This window comes from Triticum aestivum, chromosome 6A (assembly GCF_018294505.1).
Source record: "Triticum aestivum cultivar Chinese Spring chromosome 6A, IWGSC CS RefSeq v2.1, whole genome shotgun sequence".
NCBI lineage: Eukaryota > Viridiplantae > Streptophyta > Magnoliopsida > Poales > Poaceae > Triticum > Triticum aestivum.
The window spans coordinates 101,073,708-101,099,893 of record NC_057809.1 but is presented as its reverse complement, the minus strand read 5'-3'; the positions used below and the strand labels follow the sequence as shown (position 1 = coordinate 101,099,893).

Here is a 26,186-nt window from a genome sequence, read left to right as displayed (position 1 = left end):
ATGAGCTCCTGGCGCCCGACCGGCTCGCACGGCTCCCCACCTCGCCGTGGTCGACCCCACGATGAGCACCCCGGAACCCTTCCCGCTCCGCCGCACTTCGCCGGTAGCCAGGCTCCCCAGATGTTCCCTGCGGCCGCCGTCGCGAGACATCTCGCCTCGTTCCAGACTGCTGCCACCTCCAACACGCGCCAACAACCAACCGATAACACCGAAGCCTGCCACCCTCCTCACCATCACCGCCCCGCCGACGCCGCCAGCAGGTTCACCGCGCCCTGGCCGCCCACGTTTGCTCCGCCGCGTCCTAGCTTCCCGTCCTGGGCCGCGGCTGTGCGCCCCACCGCGATGATCCCACGTGAGACCGGAAGAACCCATGACGTCTACTCCGGCTGCACGGCAGGGGCGGGCGTCGGGAACACGGTGACTAATGCAGGCTGCCTGCGCATGGCAGCGAGCGTCGGGAGCACGGCGGCCGGCGGGGGGCGCAACTTCATCGTCTCGCCGCTGTCGCTCCACGCGGCGCTCGCGCTGGTGGCCGCTGGCGCCAAGGGCGAGACGCAGCGGGAGCTGCTGGATTTCCTGGTGGGGCCAGCTGGGTCGTCGCTCGCCGCGCTGCACGGCGACCCGGCGATCAGACTGGTGGGCATGCTCCGTGGTCTCGAGCAGACGTCCTTCGCGTGCGGCGTCTGGGTCGCCCATGGGCGGGCACTCAGGCCGGAGTTCGTGGAGGTCGCCGGCGCTGTCTACGCCGCCGTCGCGGAATCCGTTGACTTCCGGTCAGAGGTAACTTGCTGTGTACGCCTACCGAACAGCTCAAAGCGGAGTATAATATTTTAATAAAAATATTAGTATTAAATTGATATCAAATGGGCCAAGCCTGTGTAGAAGAATCAAGTCAAAGCCCATCCATATATTAAGAAAGCAACAACCAAACTATTACACATATGTGTCTCAAAAAAAAACTATTACACATATAGAGAAAGAAAAAGAAAAGACATTGCACCAAATGTCATAGCAAAGGATCCCTTAGATAACAAACATAAACATTAACCACCTTTCTTTGACCGCGAGAAAGCCCTCCAACAGTGATGTCCCAAGGAATGACTCGTAAGCGTCATTGCCGTTAGGTCCAACCACTAACGTTTAGATTAGATCATAGGTTCACCCTTGGGAGTAAGGAGTACATTGTGTAAGACATATACAACTAGTGATGCGCATCTATGCTTTTCGAAAAGTCTTTTTGCACGAATCCCTAAGCATCACAATTACGTAACCATAATGGCAAGTCAGACTAATCAACCATCTCTAATATGAGTTGACAAGTTCAGTCCATATCCAAAGACTAACCCGCCCAGGGCCGATCACAATCCCCACACGACACGGCGATCTGATTCAACTTCCTCGAATGCGATTGTGTGTTCCTACTGGTGCATGCCGTCGGGGGTCTCGCATAGGACCCGGAGAGGAGTGTTGGTTGATGTTGATGGAGTCAAGGAGCATGTACTCGTCCTCCACATGATCATCCCCTTAGAGAGTTGGAATGTATGAACACCATGAACTGCCAGTGCCTCCACGCCATCCTAGTCAGTGTTGTCTCCGACAGCCGTATGTGTCCATGAGTCCATCTACAACAGTTTGTAGTTGTTGACGCGGTAGAGATCGAGGTAATCACTGGCTTTTAGAGCCTTGACTGCAGTGGCATGACTTCTCTAATAATCCCATAAGCCAAGCATTTGTTATACTTTTTTGGTGAAAAGCAAGTTTCTATTGTATGATTGCAACATACCTACAAAACTGCTTTTGTTCAAATTTTAGAACATGCACGTGTATTTCTTAAAGGAAATTAATTTGCCAAAAGGTCAATTTGAAATACTAAGTTTCTTATGATGATTATCACTATTGTTTGAAATTTAAAAAAAATGCAGCAGAAAGCAGGTTTGTGTGGGGGGGGGGGGGAGCAAGTGAGTGAATGAGTGAGAGAGTAATAGGAGTAGTGAAATTACAATTGTCTCTTTCAAAATTAGATCCATACTAGCACAATAGTGAAGGGCAAGCAAAAACGTCCACGAAAGTCCGCTGGTGATGGATATTTTCAAAATTTACGTAATTAACGGACGCAAATCACTGACACTCTACCATCATAGACATGCCTTTTTTATAGCCCGCCGGAGATAAGATGAAATCACAAGCGACAATTTTAAATCAAACTTCCTGTGATAACAATGGCTCATGAGGCTAAAGCTCCTAATGCCCACTAGCCTCTCTTAACCCCTGCAACCATTAAAAACCAAAGCATTCATGTGCCCTCTATTAAGGGTGAGTGGTGATGATAAACTACAACAAAAATCATTTTCGAAAGGGGGGGTTATAGGATATGGAAAGATCTTTGTGACATATGGCATTGGTAATACATAATGATATATGATAATATGTGGATTGAAACTTTTAAATATGGGTATCTAATTTCTTGGTAAATTTTTGTTTAAACTAGCAGTACAGTAATGCCATATTTCTCTATGAGATGAGACATATGATTTTACTGGTTTATTTTGATTACTTTACTAGTACCTTGTAGTGTTTTATGTGCGTTTAAAGTGTATATGTATTCTCATTGTTATATATGTGTAATTTTAGCTTGGAACATGAATACTTCTTGAAAGGATCAATATGGTTGACTAGAGGGGGGGGTGAATAGGCAACTAACAATTTTTACCTTTTCTTTAACAATTTAAACTTTGCATCAAAGTAGGTTGTCTAGATATGCAACTAGGTGAGCAACCTATATGATGCAAAAAAGATAGGAACACAAGCAAGCAAGAGATATAACACAAATAAGCTTGCACAAGTAAAGGCACGAGATAACCAGGAGTGGAGCCGGTGGAGACGAGGATGTGTTACCGAAGTTCCTTCCCTTTAAGGGGAAGTACATCTCCGTTGGAGCGGTGTGGAGGCACAATGCTCCCCAACAAGTCACTAGGGCCATCGTATTCTCCTCACACCCTCACACAATGCGAGATGTCGTGATTCCACTATTGGTGCCCTTGGAGGCGGCGACCGAACCTTTATAAACAAGGTTGGGGCAATCTCAACAACTCAATTGGAGGCTCCCAAAGACACCATGAAGCTTCACCACAATGGACTATGGCTCCGCGGTGACCTCAACCGTCTAGGGTGCTCAAACACCCAAGAGTAACAAGATCCGCAAGGGATTAGTGGGGGGAATTGAATTTATCTTGGTGGAAGTGTAGATCGGGGCCTTCTCAACCACTCCCAAGAAAATCAACAAGTTTGATTGGCTAGGGAGTGAGATCAGGCGAAAATGGAACTTAGAGCAACAATGGAGCTTAGGGTTGGAAGAGGTAGTCAACACGAGGAAGAAGACACCCCTTATATAGCTAAGGAAGAAAATCCAACCGTTATCCACCTACCAGCCCGCGACCAGCGGTACTACCGTCCCAGGACAGCGGTACTACCGCTGGGCCACGCGGTACTACCGTGAGGAGCCGCGGTACTACCGCAGCAGCAGCAGTAGCTAGGGTAGACCTTAAGCACATGGGCTGAGGACGGTACTTCCGCAGACGCGGTACTATCGCTCCCCCTTGCGGTACTACCGCAAGGCAGGGAACCCCAAGCCTAGGAAGAGCGAGGATAACAGAACATCCGTGCCTACTTCCGCTGGAAAACGGACGTAGCAGAAATCCGACACAGTACTACCGCAGAGGGGCGGTACTACCGCCTGGCAGCTGAGCCAGACCGCGCACGGTACTACCGCGCAAGGGATGTTGTACTACCGTGGTAGCGCGGATGTAAAAAATTACATCCGCCCCTACTACCACGAGGGAGCGGTACTTGGCCTGGGGGTCACGACACTATGGCTCCAAAGGAGCGGTACTACCGTGGGCACCTGCGGTACTACCGCGCCACAGCACGGTACTACCGCTGGTGCCTACGGTACTACCGCTCACTAGGGAGCAGTACTACCGCAAGCCAACACAGTAGCCAGAACAAGGTGAAGAGATATAAACGGAGGATGCTCCAAGGTGTAGGGGAAAGGAGGGGACAAAGAAGAAACGTGTACGTGATGATTCCACCCAAACCTTTCCGACGCAGACCCCCTCTTAATAGTACGACTTTCCTACGACTCAAATCCACCAAAAAGAAACATAGAAAAACGCCGTCTTCAATAGTCTTTGAGGGACACCAAACCGTCTTGTGCCTAGCGAAGAAACGTCTGGGAAAGTCAAAACACACGATTAGTCCGCAAACGCATTGTCATCAATCACCAAAACACCTTAGGGATAAAGATGTCCTTACAATCTCTCCCTTTTTGGTGGATTGATGACAATACGAGATTTGCACAAGGGAAATAATATTAAGCAAACGCAAACCCCTTCTCTCTAGAATATAGACGGGCTCCCCCTAGATGTGTGCCAACTAGATGGGTGCTTTGGACTGCATGACACACATACTAGTATCAAAGCTCCCCCTATATTATAGAGACAAGGCATATCTTGCAATAGTAAGGCTAACACTAGACAAGATAGCACAAACATAAGTTCACTAAGATAGAATAGAGTGCATATGTCTTACACCATATGAAGGATAAGCCTCAAAGACACAAACCAAACAAAGGCAAACGAGGTCCAAACGACAAAGCAAACACACCGAACACGACACACGACTCGCAAACACGCAAATCCCTACACTCTCTCCCCCTTTGGCATCGAGACGCCAAAAAGGCAGAGAGGACAGCTACACACAAGGGGTGGCTCAGGCAGAGAAATCATCCCACTGCTCCTCGTGCTCCTCGTCAGACTCGGCGGCGGGGACGGTCTCCTCGATGTCCTCCTTAGAGCTAGTCCACTTGAAACCTTGCTTCGCCATCCATGCAGCCTCTGGCGTGATGGCATCCTCAGAACCGCCAGAGACATCCTCTCCAAAGAGCCTCATGACCTTCTTGTCGCGGCGGCGACTCTCCTTGGATGCCACATGAGTCCTGTACTGCCCCTTCGCCTGCATGCAGAAGAGAGTCTTCATCTTGTCCTTCAACTTCTTGGCCCACGACGGCTTAGAGGAAGGCGGGGAAGACCTAGCAGCACGGTCCTCAACAACATCCTCTGCACCAGCCTCCTCCTCACCAACAGCCCTCCTAGCAGCAGATGCCTCAGCATGAGTAGTAGTGTTGGCCCAGTTGGGCTTGACACGGAGACTGATGGACTCATGCCAAATCCAGTCTGGAGCAAGGAACTCATCACTAGGGTACATCTTATCCCAAGTCGTGGAGATCAACAGAAACAGGTACGGTCCATAGATAGGTACCTTGCGGGTGTACATCGCAAACCGAAGCTCACACCACATGATGTGTGAGACATCAAGTGGCTGAGTCTAAGACGAACGTGCTTCCGTGCACAGGAGCATCATGTCCACCAGATAGGAATGAACCTTGTCCTTGTCGCCAATGCGAGGGAACAGAGTGTTGCGGAAGATGCGATGCATGATATCCAGAAAAGAGTTCAGCACCCAAGTTGACTTGCCACTGGGAAGCACCTTCTCAACATAGTACGGCTGAAGCAAGTTCTTGTTAGCAGACTCAGAGTTGGCGTGGGGGCGAACACCAACAGGTGTGTGAAGCCCGTCATCAGGAACGTGGAGCAGACCCATGAACTCCTTCCAGGTAGCAGACAACTGATGGCCATTGGTCATCCAGGTCATCCTCCGCTCATCCCCGGGGTGAAAGTAAACTAAGGCAAAGAACTGACAGATAATCTCAGGGTCATAGTCAAGGTGGAAGGAGATCACAGGCTCAATAGCGAACTGCTCCACGAAATCCAGAGCTTCTCCAAAATACTCCCGAAACTTGTCCTTCCTCATGTGATTCATGTCTATCCACTTGACATCCACGAAGGTATTCTGCTTGTTCTTGATCACATCCAGATAAATGAGAGCCTGCTGCTTGGTCCAAAACAACTCAGTGCCTCTAAGGATAGCACGAGGATTCACATAAGGGTTGATCTTCCGGCGTTCGACGTACTCATTGAGGGGAATCTCGTCCATGCCCTTAGCAGGTTCCTTTTGCTTGCTGGCGGTGGTCTTGACATTGCGCTTGGGAGCACTGGAGCCCTCTGGTGCTTCATCTTGAGGATTGCGCAGTCGCTTGGAGCCAGTGTCACGACTGGGATTGGAACGGCGAGAGCCACCGCCTAAGACACAAGAGAAAGCACACACAAAGAGCGAGAAGAATCAATGCAAAGACCACGGCAAAGCAAGGGAAACAAGTAGAAATTATACGGGATAAATGCCACAAGGAAATGAGACAACAACGGTAGTGCTGCCTGGTCATGCGGTACTAAAATTTTAGTACCGCTCCTAGTCGCGGTAGTACTGTGTCCTCACGCGGTACTACCATGGCTTGGAGCGGTAGTAAGACCTTAGTGCCGCAGAATGTGCGGTAGTACCGCACCAAACTAGCGATAGTACCGGATGAGCGGTAGTGTCGCGTCACAGGCACGGTAGTACCACACTGCGTCAGATCCGAGCCTACTTTTGAATCTGAGAAGACGCGCGAAACCACGGCAGAACTACGGTTGATCACATCTACCACGAGACACTATATCAAGTAAAACATCTACGCAACACTACTCTCCTACAACCTTCTCTTGCAAAGATTTGGCCTAAAATCTCAAGAACACAAGTATCTCCCAAAAACCTAGAGACAAAAGAACCAACAAGAAAGAGAGGGATTTGGGGAAAAACCTTGGTCCATGGCAAGAGGAAGTGGTGGGGAACGATCCCACCGTTCGAAATCCAAAGAGAGCAGCCGGAGACGAAGATCCAGCGAGGGACTCCGGCCCCGTTCTTGAGTGAGAGAGAGAGACGAAGTGGAGGAAACGGATGAATGGGTATGGGGAAGTTAGAACCCCCCGTTCCCGTTCTTATCCTAACGCGCCTCCGACAGTGCGGTAGTACCGCGTATCATCGCGGTAGTACCGCTTGGGCGGAAGGACCGCACCAAAGCGGTAGTACCGCTCCCTCAGGCGGTAGTACCGCACTGGGCCGGTAGTACCGTACACTCCACGCACGGTAGTACTGTTGGGGAACGTAGCATAAATTCAAAATTTTCCTACGTGTCACCAAGATCTATCTATGGAGTCATCTAGCAATGAGGGAGGAGTGGATCTACATACCCTTGTAGATCGCGCGCGGAAGCGTTCAAGAGAACGGGGTTGATGGAGTCGTACTCGTCGTGATCCAAATCACCGATGATCCTAGCGCCGAACGGACGGCACCTCCGCGTTCAACACACGTACGGAGCAGCGACGTCTCCTCCTTCTTGATCCAGCAAGGGGGGAGGAGAGGTTGATGGAGATCCAGCAGCACGACGGCGTGGTGGTGGATGTAGCGGGATTCCAACAGGGCTTCGCCAAGCGCTGTGGCAGGAGGGAGATGTGTCATGGGAAGGAGAGGGAGGCGCCAGGGCTTAGGTATGGTTGCCCTCCCTTCCCCCCACTATATATAGGGCCAAGGGAGAGGGGGAGGGTGCAGCCTTGCCCCTTCCTCCAAGGAAGGGTGCAGCCAAGGGGGGGAGGAGTCCATCCTCCCCAAGGCACCTCGGAGGTGCCTTCCCCCTTTAGGACTCTCCCCTCCTCTTGTCCCTTTGGCGCATGGGCCTCTAGGGGCTGGTGCCCTTGGCCCATGTAGGCCAAGGCGCACCCCCTATGGCCCATGTGGCCCCCCGGGGCAGGTGGCCCCACCCGGTGGACCCCCGGGACCCTTCCGGTGGTCCCGATACAATACCGGTGACCCCGAAACTTGTCCCGATGGCCGAAATAGCACTTCCTATATATAATTCTTTACCTCCGGACCATTCCGGAACTCCTCATGACGTCCGGGATCTCATCCGGGACTCCGAACAACTTTTGGGTTACCGCATACTAATATCTCTATAACCCTAGCGTCACCGAACCTTAAGTGTGTAGACCCTACGGGTTCGGGAGACATGCAGACATGACCGAGACGTTCTCCGGTCAATAACCAACAGCGGGATCTGGATACCCATGTTGGCTCCCACATGTTCCATGATGATGTCATCGGATGAACCACGATGTCAAGGACTTAATCAATCCCGTATGCAATTCCCTTTGTCTAGCGGTACGATACTTGCCCGAGATTCGATCGTCGGTATCCCGATACCTTGTTCAATCTCGTTACCGGCAAGTCTCTTTACTCGTTTCGTAACACATCATCCCGTGATCAACTCCTTAATCACATTGTGCACACTATGATGATGTCCTACCGAGTGGGCCCAGAGATACCTCTCCGTTTACACGGAGTGACAAATCCCAGTCTCGATTCGTGCCAACCCAACAGACACTTTCGGAGATACCTGTAGTGTACCTTTATAGCCACCCAGTTACGTTGTGACGTTTGGCACACCCAAAGCACTCCTACGGTATTCGGGAGTTGCACAATCTCATGGTCTAAGGAAATGATACTTGACATTAGAAAAGCTTTAGCGAACGAACTACACGATCTTTGTGCTTGGCTTAGGATTGGGTCTTGTCCATCACATCATTCTCCTAATGATGTGATCCCGTTATCAACGACATCCAATGTCCATGGTTAGGAAACCGTAACCATCTATTGATCAACGAGCTAGTCAACTAGAGGCATACTAGGGACATGGTGTTGTCTATGTATCCACACATGTATCTGAGTTTCCTATCAATACAATTCTAGCATGGATAATAAACGATTATCATGAACAAGGAAATATAATAATAACCAATTTATTATTGCCTCTAGGGCATATTTCCAACAGTCTCCCACTTGCACTAGAGTCAATAATCTAGTTCACATCGCCATGTGATTGACACTCACAGGTCACATCGCCATGTGACCAACATCCAAAGAGTTTACTAGAGTCAATAATCTAGTTCACATCACTATGTGATTAATGCTCAATGAGTTCTGGGTTTGATCATGTTGCTTGTGAGAGAGGTTTTAGTCAACGGGTCTGCAACATTCAGATCCGTATGTACTTCGCAAATCTCTATGTCATCTCCTAGATGCAGCTACTATGCTATATTTGGAGCTATTCCAAATAATTGTTCTACTATACGAATCCAGTCTACTACTCAGAATAATTTGGATTAGTGTCAAAGTTTGCATCGGCGTAACCCTTTACGACGAACCCTTTTACCACCTCCATAATTGAGAAAATTCCTTAGTCCACTAGTTACTAAGGATAACTTTGACCGCTGTCCTGTGATGCATTCTTGGATCACTCTTGTACCCCTTGACTGACTCATGGCAAGGCACACTTCAGGTGCGGTACACAGCATAGCATACTGTAGAGCCTACGTCTTAAGCATAGGGGACGACCTTCGTCCTTTCTTTCTATTCTGTCGCGGTCGAGCTTTAAGTCTTAACTTCATACCTTACAACTCAGGCAAGAACTCCTTCTTTGACTGATCCATCTTGAACACCTTCAAGATCATGTCAAGGTATGTGCTCATTTGAAAGTACCATTAAGCGTTTTGATCTATCCTTATAGATCTTGATGCTCAATGTTCAAGTAGCTTAATCCAGGCTTTCCATTGAAAAACACTTTCCAAATAACCCTATATGCTTTTCAGAAATTCTACATCATTTCTGATCCATAATATGTCAACAACATATACTCATCAAAAATTCTATAGTGCTCCCACTCACTTCTTTGGAAATACAAGTTTCTCATAAACTTTGTATAAACCCAAAACCTTTGATCATCATCAAAGCGTATATTCCAACTCCGAGATGCTTACTCCAGTCCTTAGAAGGATTGCTAGAGCTTTGCATACTTGTTAGCATCTTTCAGGATTGTTAAAACCTTCTGGTTGTATCACATACAACCTTTCCTCAAGAAAATCATGAGGAAACAATATTTTGACATCCTATCTGCAAGATTTCATAAATAATGCAGTACCTGCTAATATAATTCCAACAGACTCTTAGCATCGCTACGAGTGAGAAAGTCTCATCGTAGTCAACTCCTTGAACTTGTCGGAAAACATCTTAACGACAAGTCGAGCTTTCTTAATGCTGACATTTACCATCATTGTCCGTCTTCCTTTTAAAATCCATCTGTACCTAACAGCCTTACGACCATCAAGTAGTTCTTCCAAAGTCTACACTTTGTTTTCATATATGGATCCTCTCTCGGATTATATGGCCTCGAGCCATTTATCGGAATCCAGGCCCACCACCGCTTCTCCATAGCTCGTAGGTTCATTGTTGTCTAGCAACATGACTTCCAAGACAGGATTACGTACCACTCTGAAGTAGTACGCATCCTTGTCATCCCACGAGGTTTGGTAGTGACTTGATCTGAAGTCTCCTGATCAAAATCATAAGCTTCCACTTCAATTGGTGTAGGTGCCACAGGAACAACTCTTTGTGCCCTGCTATACACTAGTTGAAGTGACGGTTCAATAACCTCATCAAGTCTCCACCATCCTCCCACTCAATTCTTTTGAGAGAAACTTTTCCTCGAGAAAGGACCCGATTCTAGAAACAATCCCTTATTGCTTTCGGATCTGAGACAGGAGGTATACCCAACTATTTTTGGTTTTCTATGAAGATGCATTTGTCAGCTTCGGGTTCGAGCTTATCAGCCTGAAACTTTTTCACATAAGTGTCGTAGTCCCAAACTTCTAAGAAATGATAGCTTAGGTTTCTCTAAACCATAGTTCATACGGTGTCATCTTATCGGAATTACGTGGTGCCCTATTTAAAGTGAATGTGGTTGTCTCTAATGCCTAACCCATAAACTATCGTGGTAATTCGATAAGATACATCATGGTATGCATCATATCCAATAGGGTGCAGTTATGATGTTCGGACACACCATCACACTATGGTGTTCCAGGCTGTATTAGTTGTGAAACAATTTCCACAATGTCTTAATTCTGTGCCAAACTCGTAATTCAGATATTCATCTCTATGATCATATCATAGATATTTTATCCTCTTGTCACGACGATCTTTCAACTTCACCCTGAAATTACTTGAACCTTTCAATAATTCAGACTCGTGATTCATCAAGTAAATATACTCAACATCTACTCAAATTATCTGTGAAGTAAGAACATAACGATATCCACTACATGCCTCAGCACTCATTGGATTGCACACATCAAAATGTATTACTTCCAACAAGTTGCTTTCTAGTTCCATTTTACTGAAACCGAGGCTTTCAGTCATCTTGCCCATGTGGTATGATTTGCATGTCTCAAGTGATTCAAAATCAAGTGAGTCCAAACGGTCCATTTGCATGGAGTTTCTCCATGCATATACACCAATAGACATGGTTCGCATGTCTCAAACTTTTAAAAACGAGTGAGCCCAAAGATCCATCAACATGGAGCTTCTTCATGCGTTTTATACCAATATGACTCAAATTGCAGTGCCACATTTGTGTGTTACTATCATTACTATCTTTTGGCATGAACATGTGTATCACTATGATCGAGATTCAATGAACCATTCATTTTAGGTGCAAGACCATTGAAGGTATTATTCAAATAAACAGAGTAACCATTATTCTCCTTAAATGAATAACCGTATTGCGATAGACATAATCCAATCATGTCTATGCTCAACGCAAACACCAATCTCGATGGTAGAGGGAGCGTGCGATGCTTGATCATATCAACATTGGAAACACTTCCAACACATATCGTCAGCTCACCTTTAGCTAGTCTCCGTTTATTCCGTAGCTTTTATTTCGAGTTACTAACACTTAGCAACCGAACCGGTATCTAATACCCTGGTGCATAAAGTACACATCAACACAATGTATATCCAATATACTTCTATCGACCTTGCCAGCCTTCTCATCTACCAAGTATCTAGGGTAATTCTGCTCCAGTGGCTGTTCCCCTTATTACAGAAGCACTTAGTCTCGGGTTTGGGTTCAACCTTGGGTTTTTTCACTAGAGCAGCAGCTGATTTGCCGTTTCATGAAGTATCCCTTCTTGCCCTTGCCCTTCTTGAAACTAGTGGTTTCACCAACCATCAACAATTGATGCTCCTTCTTGATTTCTACTTTGGTGTCAAACATCGCGAATATCTCAAGGATCATCATATATGTCCCTGATATATTATAGTTCATCACGAAGCTCTAGCAGCTTGGTGGTAATTACTTCGGAGAAACATCACTATCTTATCTGGAAGATCAACTCCCACTCGATTCAAATGATTGTTGTACTCAGACAATCTGAGCACAAGCTCAACAATTGAGCTTTTCTCCCTTAGTTTGCAGGCTAAGAAAATCGTCGGAGGTCTTATACCTCTTAACGTGGGCACGAGACTGAAATCCCAATTTCAGCCCTCGAAACATCTCATATGTTTCGCGACATTTCAAAAACGTCTTCAGTGCCTCAACTCTAAACCGTTTAACTGAACTATCATATAGTTATCAAAATGTGTATGTCAGATGTTCACAACATCCACAGACAATGTTCGAGGTTCAGCACACTGAGCGGTGCATTAAGGACATAAGCCTTCTATGAAGCAATGAGGACAAACCTCAGTTTACGGACCTAGTCCGCAAAATCACTACTATCAACTTTCAACTAAATTTTCTCTAGGAACATATCTAAACAGTAGAACTGAAGCACGAGCTACGACATAATTTGCGAAGATCTTTTGACTATGTTCATGATAATTAAGTTCATCTTATGAACTCCCACTCAGATAGACAACCCTCTAGTCATCTAAGTGATTACATGATCCGAGTCAACTAGGCCGTGTCCGATCATCACGTGAGACGGACTAGTCAACATCGGTGAACATCTTCATGTTGATCGTACCTACCATACGACTCATGCTCGACCTTTCGGTCTTGTGTGTTCCGAGGCCATGTCTGTACATGCTAGGCTCGTCAAGTCAACCTAAGTGTTTCGCGTGTGTAAATCTGTCTTACACCCGTTGTATGTGAACGTAAGAATCTATCACACCCGATCATCACGTGGTGCTTCGAAACGACGAACTTTTGCAACAGTGCACAGTTAGGGGGAACACCTTCTTGAAATTATTATGAGGGATCGTCTTATTTACTACCATCGTTCTAAGTAAACAAGATGCAAAAACATGATAAACATCACATGCAATCAAATAATAGTGACATGATATGGCCATCATCACTTTGCTCCTCTTGATCTCCATCTTCGGGGCTCCATGATCATCATCGTCACCGGCATGACACCATGATCTCCATCATCGTGTCTTCATGAAGTTGTCTCGCCAACTATTACTTCTACTTCTACAGCTAACGGTTAGCAATAAAGTAAAGTAATTACATGACGTTTAAGTTGACACGCAGGTCATAAATAAATAAAGACAACTCCTATGGCTCCTGCCGGTTGTCATACTCATCGACATGCAAGTCGTGATTCCTATTACAAGAACATGATCAATCTCATACATCACATATATCATTCATCACATCCTTTGGCCATATCACATCACATAGCATACCCTGCAAAAACAAGTTAGACGTCCTCTAATTGTTGTTTGCATGTTTTACGTGGCTGCTATGGGTTTCTAGCAAGAACGTTTCTTACCTACGCAAAAACCACAACGTGATATGCCAATTGCTATTTACCCTTCATAAGGACCCTTTTCATCGAATCCGATCCGACTAAAGTGGGAGAGACAGACACCCGCTAGCCACCTTATGCAACTAGTGCATGTCAGTCGGTGGAATCAGTCTCACGTAAGAGTACGTGTAAGGTCGGTCCAGGCCGCTTCATCCCACGATGCCGCCGAATCAAGATAAGACTAGTAATGACAAGCATATTGAACAAAATCAATGCCCACAACTACTTTGTGTTCTACTCGTGCATAGAAACTACGCATAGACCTAGCTCATGATGCCACTGTTGGGGAACGTAGCATAAATTCAAAATTTTCCTACGTGTCACCAAGATCTATCTATGGAGTCATCTAGCAACGAGGGAGGAGTGGATCTACATACCCTTGTAGATCGCGCGCGGAAGCGTTCAAGAGAACGGGGTTGATGGAGTCGTACTCGTCGTGATCCAAATCACCGATGATCCTAGCGCCGAACGGACGGCACCTCCGCGTTCAACACACGTACGGAGCAGTGACGTCTCCTCCTTCTTGATCCAGCAAGGGGGGAGGAGAGGTTGACGGAGATCCAGCAGCACGACGGCGTGGTGGTGGATGTAGTGGGATTCCAACAGGGCTTCGCCAAGCGCTGTGGCAGGAGGGAGATGTGTCATGGGAAGGAGAGGGAGGCGCCAGGGCTTAGGTATGGTTGCCCTCCCTTCCCCCCACTATATATAGGGCCAAGGGAGAGGGGGAGGGCGCAGCCTTGCCCCTTCCTCCAAGGAAGGGTGCGGCCAAGGGGGGGAGGAGTCCATCCTCCCCAAGGCACCTCGGAGGTGCCTTCCCCCTTTAGGACTCTCCCCTCCTCTTGTCCCTTTGGCGCATGGGACTCTAGGGGCTGGTGCCCTTGGCCCATGTAGGCCAAGGCGCACCCCCTACGGCCCATGTGGCCCCCCGGGGCAGGTGGCCCCACCCGGTGGACCCCCGGGACCCTTCCGGTGGTCCCGATACAATACCGGTGACCCCGAAACTTGTCCCGATGGCCGAAATAGCACTTCCTATATATAATTCTTTACCTCCGAACCATTCCGAAACTCCTCGTGACGTCCGGGGTCTCATCCAGGACTCCGAACAACTTTGGGGTTACCGCATACTAATATCTCTATAACCCTAGCGTCACCGAACCTTAAGTGTGTAGACCCTACGGGTTCGGGAGACATGCAGACATGACCGAGATGTTCTCCGGTCAATAACCAACAGCGGGATCTGGATACCCATGTTGGCTCCCACATGTTCCACGATGATCTCATCGGATGAACCACGATGTCAAGGACTTAATCAATCCCGTATACAGTTCCCTTTGTCTAGCGGTACGATACTTGCCCGAGATTCAATCGTCGGTATCCCGATACCTTGTTCAATCTCGTTACCGGCAAGTCTCTTTACTCGTTCCGTAACACATCATCCCGTGATCAACTCCTTAATCACATTGTGCACACTATGATGATGTCTTACTGAGTGGGCCCAGAGATACCTCTCCGTTTACACGGAGTGACAAATCCCAGTCTCGATTCGTGCCAACCCAACAGACACTTTCGGAGATACCTGTAGTGTACCTTTATAGCCACCCAGTTACGTTGTGACGTTTGGCACACCCAAAGCACTCCTACGGTATCCGGGAGTTGCACAATCTCATGGTCTAAGGAAATGATACTTGACATTAGAAAAGCTTTAGCGAACGAACTACACGATCTTTGTGCTAGGCTTAGGATTGGGTCTTGTCCATCACATCATTCTCCTAATGATGTGATCCCGTTATCAACGACATCCAATGTCCATGGTTAGGAAACCGTAACCATCTATTGATCAACGAGCTAGTCAACTAGAGGCTTACTAGGGACATGGTGTTGTCTATGTATCCACACATGTATCTGAGTTTCCTATCAATACAATTCTAGCATGGATAATAAACGATTATCATGAACAAGGAAATATAATAATAACCAATTTATTATTGCCTCTAGGGCATATTTCCAACAAGTACCGTGGCAGGTCGCGGTAGTACCGTGAGCTCAAGAAGAAGCACATTTCCAACACAAGATAAAGAGAGGTCTTCGCACGGAAACTTCAAACGAACACCAAACCACCCAACAAGCTCAAACACGAGGAGGAGAAGGGGCAAAAAGACAACAAGAGACGACCACGAGACACAACCTCTCCAAAGAGAGGGCGGTGCCCGGAGCCACCTATGTTTGGGTCAATTGGTATGGCACCGTGAAGAATTATCCTTGGGCACATGACCAAAACTCGTCTTTGAAGCACAAGTACCATCAAACATGGCTAATGTGAAAGACTTGATCAATTTATGCATAATGGGGGGAGGGAGAGTTCATTGAGAGAACAACACTCCCCCTATGTCCATGCCTACATCTGAACAAGACAACAAGTTGAGTATGGTGGGGTGTGTAAGGGTTCAAGCAACATTGCTCGAATCAATGATATTTAGCTCATGTCTTAACTCGCGAAATCTTGCTTCATCCAACGGCTTCGTGAAAATATTTTCACGGTTATCATGAGTGTTGACGTAGTTGAGCTTGATCTCCCCTCACCTAATGTGATCCCAGATGAAGTGATACCAAATATCAATATGCTTCGTCTTGAAGTGTTGCACCGGGTTGAGAGAAATCTTGATGGCATTTTCATTGTCACACCAAAGAAGCACTTTGTCACAAATGACACCGTAATCCTTTAAAGTTTGCCTCATCCATAAGAGTTGTGCACAACAACTACCGGCCGCTACATACTCCGCTTCGGTGGACGAGAGAGACACACAACTTTGCTTTTTGGAAGACCAACTTACCAAAGAGCAACCAAGGAATTGGCACCCTCCGGAAGTGGACTTCCTATCCACTTTGTCTCCCGCCCAATCGGAATCCGAATACCCTACAAGCTTGAAGTTTGCTCCTCTTGGGTACCATAAGCCAAAGTTTGGGGTATGAGCCAAATATCGAAAGATTCGCTTGACCGCCACAAATTGGCTTTCCTTAGGTGCGGCTTGAAACCGTGCACAAATTCCCACACTCAACATGATATCCGGTCTAGATGCACAAAGGTAAAGCAAGGAGCCAATCATGGAGCGATATACCTTTTGATCCACCGCTTTACCATTGGGATCTATGTCAAGTTGGCACTTCGTAGGCATTGGAGTGGAAGCTGGCTTGACATCACTTAGCTTGAATCTCTTGAGCATGTCTTGAGTGTATTTGGCTTGGTTGATGAAGATTCCTTCTCTTCTTTGCTTCACTTCGAACCCTAGAAAGAACTTCAACTCTCCCATGGAAGACATCTCGAACTTTGAGGTCATGAGAGCGGCAAATTCCTCATTGAAAGCTTTGTTAGGGGAGCCAAAGATAATATCATCAACATATAATTGGCACACAAACAACTCCCCTTTGACCTTCTTAGTAAAAAGAGTGGGGTCGATTAGCCCAACTTCAAAACCACGGTCTTGTAACAACTCGGTAAGGTGGTCATACCACGCATGTGGGGCTTGTTTAAGGCCATAGAGTGCCTTATCGAGTTGATACACATGATCGGGAAAGTAGGGATCCTCGAACCCACGGGGTTGCTTGACATAAACCAATTCATTAATAGGACCATTAAGAAAAGCACTCTTCACATCCATTTGTTGTAACTTAAAGTTATGATGAGAAGCATATGAAATCAACATGCGAATGGATTCAAGACGAGCAACGGGAGCAAAGGTTTCACCGTAGTCGATACCCTCGACTTGGGAGTAGCCTTGTGCTACCAAGCGAGCCTTGTTACGAATGATAATACCATGCGCATCTTGCTTGTTCTTAAATATCCACTTGGTTCCAATGACATTGTGGTTCACCGTCGGCCTTGGCACCAATCTCCACACGTTGTTGCACTCGAAGTTGTTGATTTCTTCATGCATGGCATTGAGCCAATCCGGATCTTCGAGCGCCTCATAGACCTTTTGGGGCTCAACACAAGAGACAAACGCGTGATGTTCACAATAGTTTGCTAATTGTCTACGAGTGCTTACCCCCTTTCTTAAGCTTCCAAGCACATTTGTCATGAGATGATCCTTGGTGGAGAGCTTGGAAGCAACCTTGGCGGCACGACGCTCCAATTCCTCCTCAGTGGTGAGTTGAGGAGCGGTCACTTGATCATCTTGAGCGACGTCTTGAGCTTGTTCTTGATCTTGAACTCGCTCGGAGGAGAGAACTTGACCTTGGGCATCACTTGGTGTGTCAACACCGTCTTGAGCATAATCTTGCCCTTGGTCTTGTTCTTGAGGATGAGGGCCTTCACGTTGTTCTTCGGAAGCGTGTGGGCCTTGGGTTGGTGATGGCTCCACTTGAGTGGAGTATTGTCCTTCTCCTTCGGCCACAAGGGGTTCCTCAATGGGTAGGATGAAACCAACACCCATTCTTCTTATGGCTTGAGGAGGAATTTCATCACCTACATCACAAGTGCCACTTTGCTCCACTTGGGAGCCGTTATTCTCATCAAACTCCACGTTACACGTCTCCTCAATAAGTCCCATGGATTTGTTGAGGACGCGGTAAGCATGAGAGTTTGTAGCATAACCAACAAATATGCCCTCATAAGCTCTAGCCTCAAATTTAGATAACTGAACACCTTCTTGAGAATGAAACACTTACACCCGAACACCCGAAAGTACTTAAGGTTGGGCTTGTTACCGGTGAGTATCTCATATGGAGTCTTGTTCAAGCCCTTGCGGAGGTAGAGCCGATTGGATGCATGACACGCGGTGTTGATGGCTTCGGCCCAAAAGTTGTATGGAGACTTGAACTCCGCCATCATGGTCCTTGCCGCATCCATCAACGTCCGGTTCTTCCTCTCCGCAACACCGTTTTGTTGAGGGGTGTAAGGTGCGGAATATTGATGCTTGATCCCCTCATCACTAAGAAACTCATCCAAGTTGTAGTTCTTGAACTCGGTGCCGTTGTCACTTCTTATTGTCAAGATCTTTGCATTGTGTTGACGTTGTGCTTCATTTGCAAAGTCAATGACGGTTTGTTGGGTCTCGCTCTTCCTCTTGAAGAAATACACCCAAGTGTATCTTGAGTAGTCATCCACAATCACCAAGCAATACTTCTACCCCCAAGACTATCAAAGGATGGAGGCCCAAAGAGATCCAAGTGAAGGAGCTCCAAAGGCCTCTTTGAGTAAATGATAGTCGTGGGAGGGTGAGCCTTCTCATGTAGCTTTCCTTCGATACAAGCACTGCAAGCACGATCTTTAGCAAAACTAACATTCGTTAGTCCACGGACATGGTCCCCCTTGAGAAGACTTTGCAAAGATCTCATATTGACATGGGCTAAACGGCGATGCCAAAGCCATCCCACATCAACTTTAGCCATTAGGCATGTCACGGTCTTAGTGGGTCGCTCCGAAAAGTTAATCACATATAGACCGTTCTTGACATGCCCAACAAAGGCTACTTTAAGAGTCTTGCTCCACAATAGGGCCAGGGAATCAATATCAAAGAAAGTGGCAAAGCCCATGAGTGCTAGTTGACGAACGGAAAGTAAATTGTATGCAAGGGACTCAACAAGCATGACCTTCTCGATCGTAAGATCATGAGAAATGACAACTTTGCCGAGTCCCAATACCTTAGAAGACGAGGCATCACCCCACTCAACATTGGTGGGCATGGATGGAATCTTTTGCACGTCCACCACCAAGTCCTTGCTTCCGGTCATATGCTTAGTAGCTCCACGATCGAGCAACCATGACCCCCCACCGGAAGCAAACACCTACAAGAGATCAATGCTTGGTTTTAGGTACCCATTTTGTAATGGGTCCTTTGATGTTAGTAACAAGGGTCTTAGGAACCCAAATAGACCATTCAATGTACTCATAAGGAGAACCAACAAATTTGGCATAAACATGCCCATCACTAGCGCGGCACAACACGTAAGAAGGGTTAAAGTCCCCGACTTTGTTGAGAAGGGGAGCGTTTCCCTTCTTGGCACCAATACCCCTCATGGAGTTTTTCTCCTTCTCCTTAGTAGCACCCTCACCCTCCTTCACAAAGGTTTGCATGAGAGGAGGAGGTCGTTTGGCCTTGTCATTCTTCTTCTTGTTCTTGGACTTGGGCATGTACCCAATCCCTTCCTTGGCCACAACTCCCTTTTGGTTGGTTAAGAGGTCATTGAGGTTCTTCTCGCCTTATATGCAAGACGCAAGACCTTTCTCAAGTTGCACCTTTAGCTTAGCGTTCTCCTCAACAAGATGCACATGCTCACAACACGAGTTAGTAGCATTTGCATTATCAATTAACATCATACAAGGAAAAGTGGCTTTTTCCTTGGTTAGCTTTACTTGAAGTTGATCATGAGACTCTTTGAGGCTAGCATGAGCACCCTTCAAGACCTTGTGAGCCTTGTCAAGTAGATCAAACTCCTCTTTGAGTCTAGCAAGATCAACCTCAAGTTCGGCCTTCTCGGAGTTTAGGACACGAGAAACAATGAGAACATGATCAAAATCTTTCTTTAACTTAGCATGATCAACGTTGTGTGACTCCTCAAGAGCCAAACGAAGACCACGCTCTTCCTCAAGAGCATTGGAAAGATTTGAGATCTCATCGTCATAGTCACGAATATGTCCTTCCATCTTAGAGATGGTATCTTCGTGAGCCTCGATCATGTCATTGGCTTCACCAAGTTGTTCCAAGAGAGCAACAAAGTGCTTCTTGGATTTACCCTTGAGTTTGCCCATAAAGGCCTCAAACTCATTCACCTCCACATTAGCTCCCTCATGTTCATCAATGCTATCTGTCGAAGAAGGATGATTAATGATGGTAGTTTTGATGTTAGGGGTTACCTTGTTGGTGGCTTTAGCCATGAGGCACTTGGCGGTGATGCTCTCATTGGGTGAGTCGAAGAGAGACACCCGTGGAGTCGTCGCAATGGCAACTGAGGCCATGGCAACCGACTCACCATCTTCATCATCATCATCATCCTCATTGTACTCTTCTTGTACCACCAATGCCTTGGGAGGAGTCTTCTTGGTGAAAGTGCTCTTGTTGGGGAACGACTTGGCCTTGTCCTTTCGGATGAGCTTGCCACCATTGTATTCCCTCTTCTCATACGGGCACTCCGCAACAAAATTCACATTGCCACAATTGTAGCAAGTCCTTACACGTTGCTTGCTCTTCGTGCCACTTGAGTTGTTTTTGTTAAAGTTTGGCCTTGAGTTTTTCTTGCTCCAAAATTGCCTTGAAGCAAGTGCCATGTGTTCATGATATGCATACTTTGTATCTTCGGGGTTGCTTTCCTCTTCTTCCTCTTCTTCTTCTTCAATGCAAACCTTGGCCTTCAATGCAAGGTTGGGCTTCTTTGCCCTTTGAGAACGAAGCACCGCATTGTCGGCGGTCTTGTCCAAGATGTTCACGGCCACAAACTCATCCAACACTTCGCTTGAGGTCAAAGTGTGGAAGTCTGGCCTTTGACGAATGACGGAGGACATGGCCTTGTGGTAAGGCATCATTGCCTTGAGGAATTTGTGCTTGATCCAATTGTCATCCGTGTCCTTGCTCCCGTAATCTCGGAGTGAGACCGCGAGTTTGGTTACTCTCCGATAAAGCTCACAATTCATCTTATTTCATTGCAAACTCATCGGCTTCATCTTGTACCACTTCATAGTTGGAGCGTTGAATGCTTGCGCTTCCCCGGTAGAGTGAGACAACACAAAGCCATGCGTCTTTGGCCAAGGCGAAGGGCCGAAGATGAGGTAGATCTTTGGGTGAAATTGCATCTTGAATGATGAAGAGAGCATTCTCATTGAATTGATTATCCGCGGCTTCTCGGGGAGTGAAGTTGCTTGGATCATGTGGATGGAAACCTTCTTCAATGATTCTCCAAAGATTAGTGTTCACATGATTTAAATGACGCTTAAAGTGGTAAACCCAAGAATCAAAGTCCTCATATTTCACAATCTTAGGGGGAGGACTAGCATGATTCAAATGAGTGGAAGGAACCGGTCCACCATAAACAAGTGGTGGTTCCACGTGCGCAAAGATGTCGGTGCCATTTTTACCACTAGAAGAAGGATCCTTTTCACTACTAGCTTCCCCCTTGTCGGAGATAGCATCCGTCACCTTGTCGGTGGGATCACCCACTTTCAACGGTGCGGTGGATAGTTTAAGCCCTTCAAGGAATTTAGTAAACATGCTTTCAACCTCGGTCATAATGGAGGTTTTCAGTGTCTCCAAGGCCACATTGAACTCCTCATGAGAGACCGAGGTTCCCCCATCGCCCGTAGACGAGATCGGATTAACACCGGAGTGTTCCTCCACACCGTCTACGGTATCAACCATACTCTTCGGACGGTAAAGTCCTTAATAAAGAAACGAGGCTCTGATACCAATTGGAAGGATCGATATGGTTGACTAAAGGGGGGAGGGTGAATAGGCAACTAACATTTTTTAGCTTTTCTTTAACAATTTAAACTTTGCATCAAAGTAGGTTGTCTAGATATGCAACTAGGTGAGCAACCTATATGATGCAACAAAGATAGGAACACAAGCAAGCAAGAGATATAACACAAATAAGCTTGCACAAGTAAAGGCACGAGATAACCAAGAGTGGAGCCGGTGGAGACGAGGATGTGTTACCGAATTTTCTTCCCTTTGAGGGGAAGTACGTATCCATTGGAGCGGTGTGGAGGCACAATGCTCCCCAAGAAGCCACTAGGGCCACCGTATTCTCCTCACGCCCTCACACAATGCGAGATGCCGTGATTCCACTATTGGTGCCCTTGGAGGCGGCGACCGAACCTTTATAAACAAGGTTGGGGCAATCTCCACAACTCAATTAGAGGCTCCCAACGACACCACGAAGCTTCACCACAATGGACTATGGCTTCGCGGTGACCTCAACCGTCTAGGGTGCTCAAACACCCAAGAGTAACAAGATCCGCAAGGGATTAGTGGGGGGAATCGAATTTATCTTGGTGGAAGTGTAGATCAGGGCCTTCTCAACCACTCCCAAGCAAATCAACAAGTTTGATTGGCTAGGGAGTGAGATCGGGCGAAAATGGAGCTTAGACCAACAATGGAGCTTAGGGTTGGAAGAGGTAGTCAACACGAGGAAGAAGGCACCCCTTATATAGCTAAGGAAGAAAATCCAACCGTTATCCACCTACCAGCCCGCGACCAGCGGTACTACCGTCCCAGGACAGCGGTACTACCGCTGGGCCACGCGGTACTACCATGAGGAGCCGCGGTACTACCACAGTAGCAGTAGCAAGGGCAGACCTTAAGCACATGGGCTGAGGACAGTACTTCTGCAGACGCGGTACTACCGCAAGGCAGGGAACCCCAAGCCTGGGAAGAGCGAGGATAACAGAACATCTGTGCCTACTTCCGCTGGAAAACAGACGTAGCAGAAATCCGACACAGTACTACCGCAGAGGGGAGGTACTACCGCCTGGCAGCTGAGCCAGACCGCGCACGGTACTACCGCGCAAGGGATGCGGTACTACCGTGGTAGCACGGATGTAAAAAATTACATCCGCCCCTACTACTGCGAGGGAGCGGTGCTTGGCCTGGGGGTCACGGCACTATGGCTCCAGAGGAGCGGTACTACCATGGGCACCTGCGGTACTACCACGCCACAGCATGGTACTACCGCTGGTGCCTACGGTACTACCACTCACCAGGGAGCAGTACTACCGCAAGCCAACACAGCAGCCAGAACAAGGTGAAGAGATATAAACGGAGGATGCTCCAAGGTACAGGGGAAAGGAGGGGACAAGGAAGAAACGTGTATGTGATGATTCCACCCGAACCTTTCCGACACAGACCCCCTCTTAATAGTACGGCTTTCCTACGACTCAAATCCACCAAAAAGAAACGTAGAAAAACACCGTCTTCAATAGTCTTCGAGGGACACCAAACCGTCTTGTGCCTAGCGAAGAAACGTATGGGAAACTCAAGACACACGATTAGTCCGCAAACGCATTGTCATCAATCATCAAAACACGTTAGGGATAAATATGTCATTACACTTCTGATCTATGCATGTGGTGTATGTCCATTTCATGTCTATATTCCTGATATATGAAGTTGGTGTATATCTGCTTTTTTATTCTGGCCCAATCCATTACCATACCATGACTGAATTCATATAATCCAATATTTGAATCTGCAACCATCTCGCTTTGCAACGAAAAATATACTTGAAAACTGGATTACTTTTTATCATTATCCGACCGAACCCTCTCCAGTTTCATTCATATCTCTATTCCCTCCCCCTATCTCACATAATTTCACCCTAAACCCTTCCCTCTCCATCTCTTTCCCATCTCGCCACCTCCCTCACCCCCTCATCTTTCTTTGACCCCTGCTTCCCCCTCTCCACCCCTCATCTTTGTTTGACCCCTGCTTCCCTCTCTCCCACCCAGTCGATGCATCCTCTTCCACGTCTCTCTATTGTCCAGGTGACAGTGGTGCACGAATCCTAGCAGGATACATTAGCGTCGGGGAAGGATGTGATCTCCCCATCCTTGATGTTCTGGCAGCTTCCTTGGTCATCCTCCACGCGACAGTGATGGTTCCCCCAACCATCCTATATGCCGGGTCGGCGGATTTGCACCAATGTCGATGTGGACTCCTCGAGTCGTAGGGGATTTGCAATACAAGTAAAACTAGGGGCAAAGTAGTCTTTTACTTATAAAAGGATGTTTTTAAGGGCACTTAACAAAGATATTTGGAGGGAATTTAAATGACAACAATTTATGCTGTGAAAAAGTTCATCATAAGTACAAATCATTTCAAATATAATAAAAATTACATCGAGGTCACTAGACCGTTGAGCGACCACTACCGTCGTCAGAACAAGCCGCCAACGCGCCGTTGTTGCCGCTTCCTTACTGGAGCCGGCTTAACCTTATCGTTGACAACCGAAAAGTCTTCATGCACGTGACCCTACGCTCTAAGGACCAGTGCCCTGCAGCTGCAGCCATGTCCAACCACTTTCCAAATATATTCACACTACCAGTCGTAGGTGAAGGTTAAAGGGTATAAACACCCCCCCCCCCCCCCACACACACACACACTTTCTGCGTGTCAAGACTCTTCGCACACCTGAGCATATTTTGTTGGAGTTTGCGTTCTTCTTGGTGGAGCTGGGCATTCAGTTTCCTTGTGAGATGTATTTTGTACCTTTGGCCCGGTGCCCGTCTGCATGTAACATACTTTATTTCGGTCTTGTGTGGGTATGTTGTTATCGAACCTTATGTTGGACGCTGTTTTTGGTGGGCTTATTAATTTAAAGTCAGACGCATCTCGCGTCTTGGTTCTAAAGAAAAAGAAAAACACCACCCCCCACAGTAGACATGCAAAAGGAAATCATGTTATCATGACATCGATTTGGGATTTTCGTTATATCATTCAATGGAGCTATCTAATTTCCCACTGAGTTTTCAATAAATTCTTTGCGAGTTTCATTGAAGAAATCATCAAAACTTGAACTCTAATGGCACTGTGTAATCAAAGAATTCGGTTTATTTTTGGATGTTATATAAATTCTGTCAAACAATTGATGTGTTGATTGAGCATATTTTTATATTTTCCTTGTACCTCAACTATAACCTTTTCTCAGTTATGTTAACCCGATGTGCTTTTGCAAGTGTGCTAAAACTTTTGCGTAGAACGCATGCCCATTAATCAAAGAACCCGTGCTGACTGCTGACTAACGTTTTTGAACACTCTCTTGCAGCCGGAAAAGGCGAGGCAGCAGGTGAACACCTTCGTGAAACACGAAACCAAAGAGCTCATCGACGAGGTCCTCCCCGCCCGCTCCGTCGACTCGTCCACGGTGGTCGTTCTCGCCAACGCGCTCTACTTCAAAGGGACGTGGGCTCAGCCGTTCGACCCGTCGGCGACCTTCGCCGCGCCGTTCCATCTCGCCGACGGCACCACCGTGCGCGCACCGTTCATGACGACGAGCCTGTTTCAGCAGCACGTCGCCGCCTTTCCCGGCTTCAAGGCCCTCAAGCTTCCCTACAAGAACGGCGGCGGCTTCCACCACGTCCACCAAGCCGCGTCATTCTACATGCTCCTCCTCGTCCCGGATCATAGCGCCGCCCTCGGGCTCGCCGGACTCTACGGCAAGGCCGTCTCGACGCCGGACTTTATCAGGAGGCACACGCCGGCGGACCAGGTTCCGGTCGGGCGGTTCATGGTCCCGAAGTTCAGGTTCGAGTTCAAGTTCGAGGCGTCGCGGGAGATGCAGGAGCTCGGGGTGGCCAGGGCTTTCGGAGGCGGCGACTTCTCCGGCATGGTGACAGGCGGAAATGGGCTGCGCATCTCCGGGGTGTATCACAATGCCACCGTCGAGGTGGACGAGCTGGGCACCGTGGCCGCGGCCGCCACCGCCGTGTGCTTGTCGCAGTGCGCAAGCGCGCGGCCTCCCGTGGATTTCGTGGCGGACCGGCCGTTCCTGTTCGCCATCGTCGAGGAGAGGACCGGCGTGGCTCTCTTTCTTGGGCACGTGGTGAATCCTCTGGACGGGTGA

At 47.5% G+C, this 26,186-nt stretch overlaps 1 protein-coding gene across 1 annotated transcript; it reads left to right on the top strand.

The window, feature by feature from the left end:
* LOC123129494 (putative serpin-Z12) lies at positions 1-26,186 on the top strand. The gene is made up of 2 exons (XM_044549641.1): positions 1-780; positions 25,389-26,186. Exons 1-2 carry the CDS (start codon positions 1-3, stop codon positions 26,184-26,186), a joined length of 1,578 nt encoding a protein of 525 aa, XP_044405576.1.

Bases quoted from the DNA above. Each gene is read 5' to 3' on its own strand.
- LOC123129494 (XM_044549641.1), top strand. From the start codon at position 1: ATGAGCTCCTGGCGCCCGACCGGCTCGCACGGCTCCCCACCTCGCCGT. The intron at 781-25,388 runs GTAACTTGCTGT...ACTCTCTTGCAG, and splicing joins CCGTTGACTTCCGGTCAGAG to CCGGAAAAGGCGAGGCAGCA.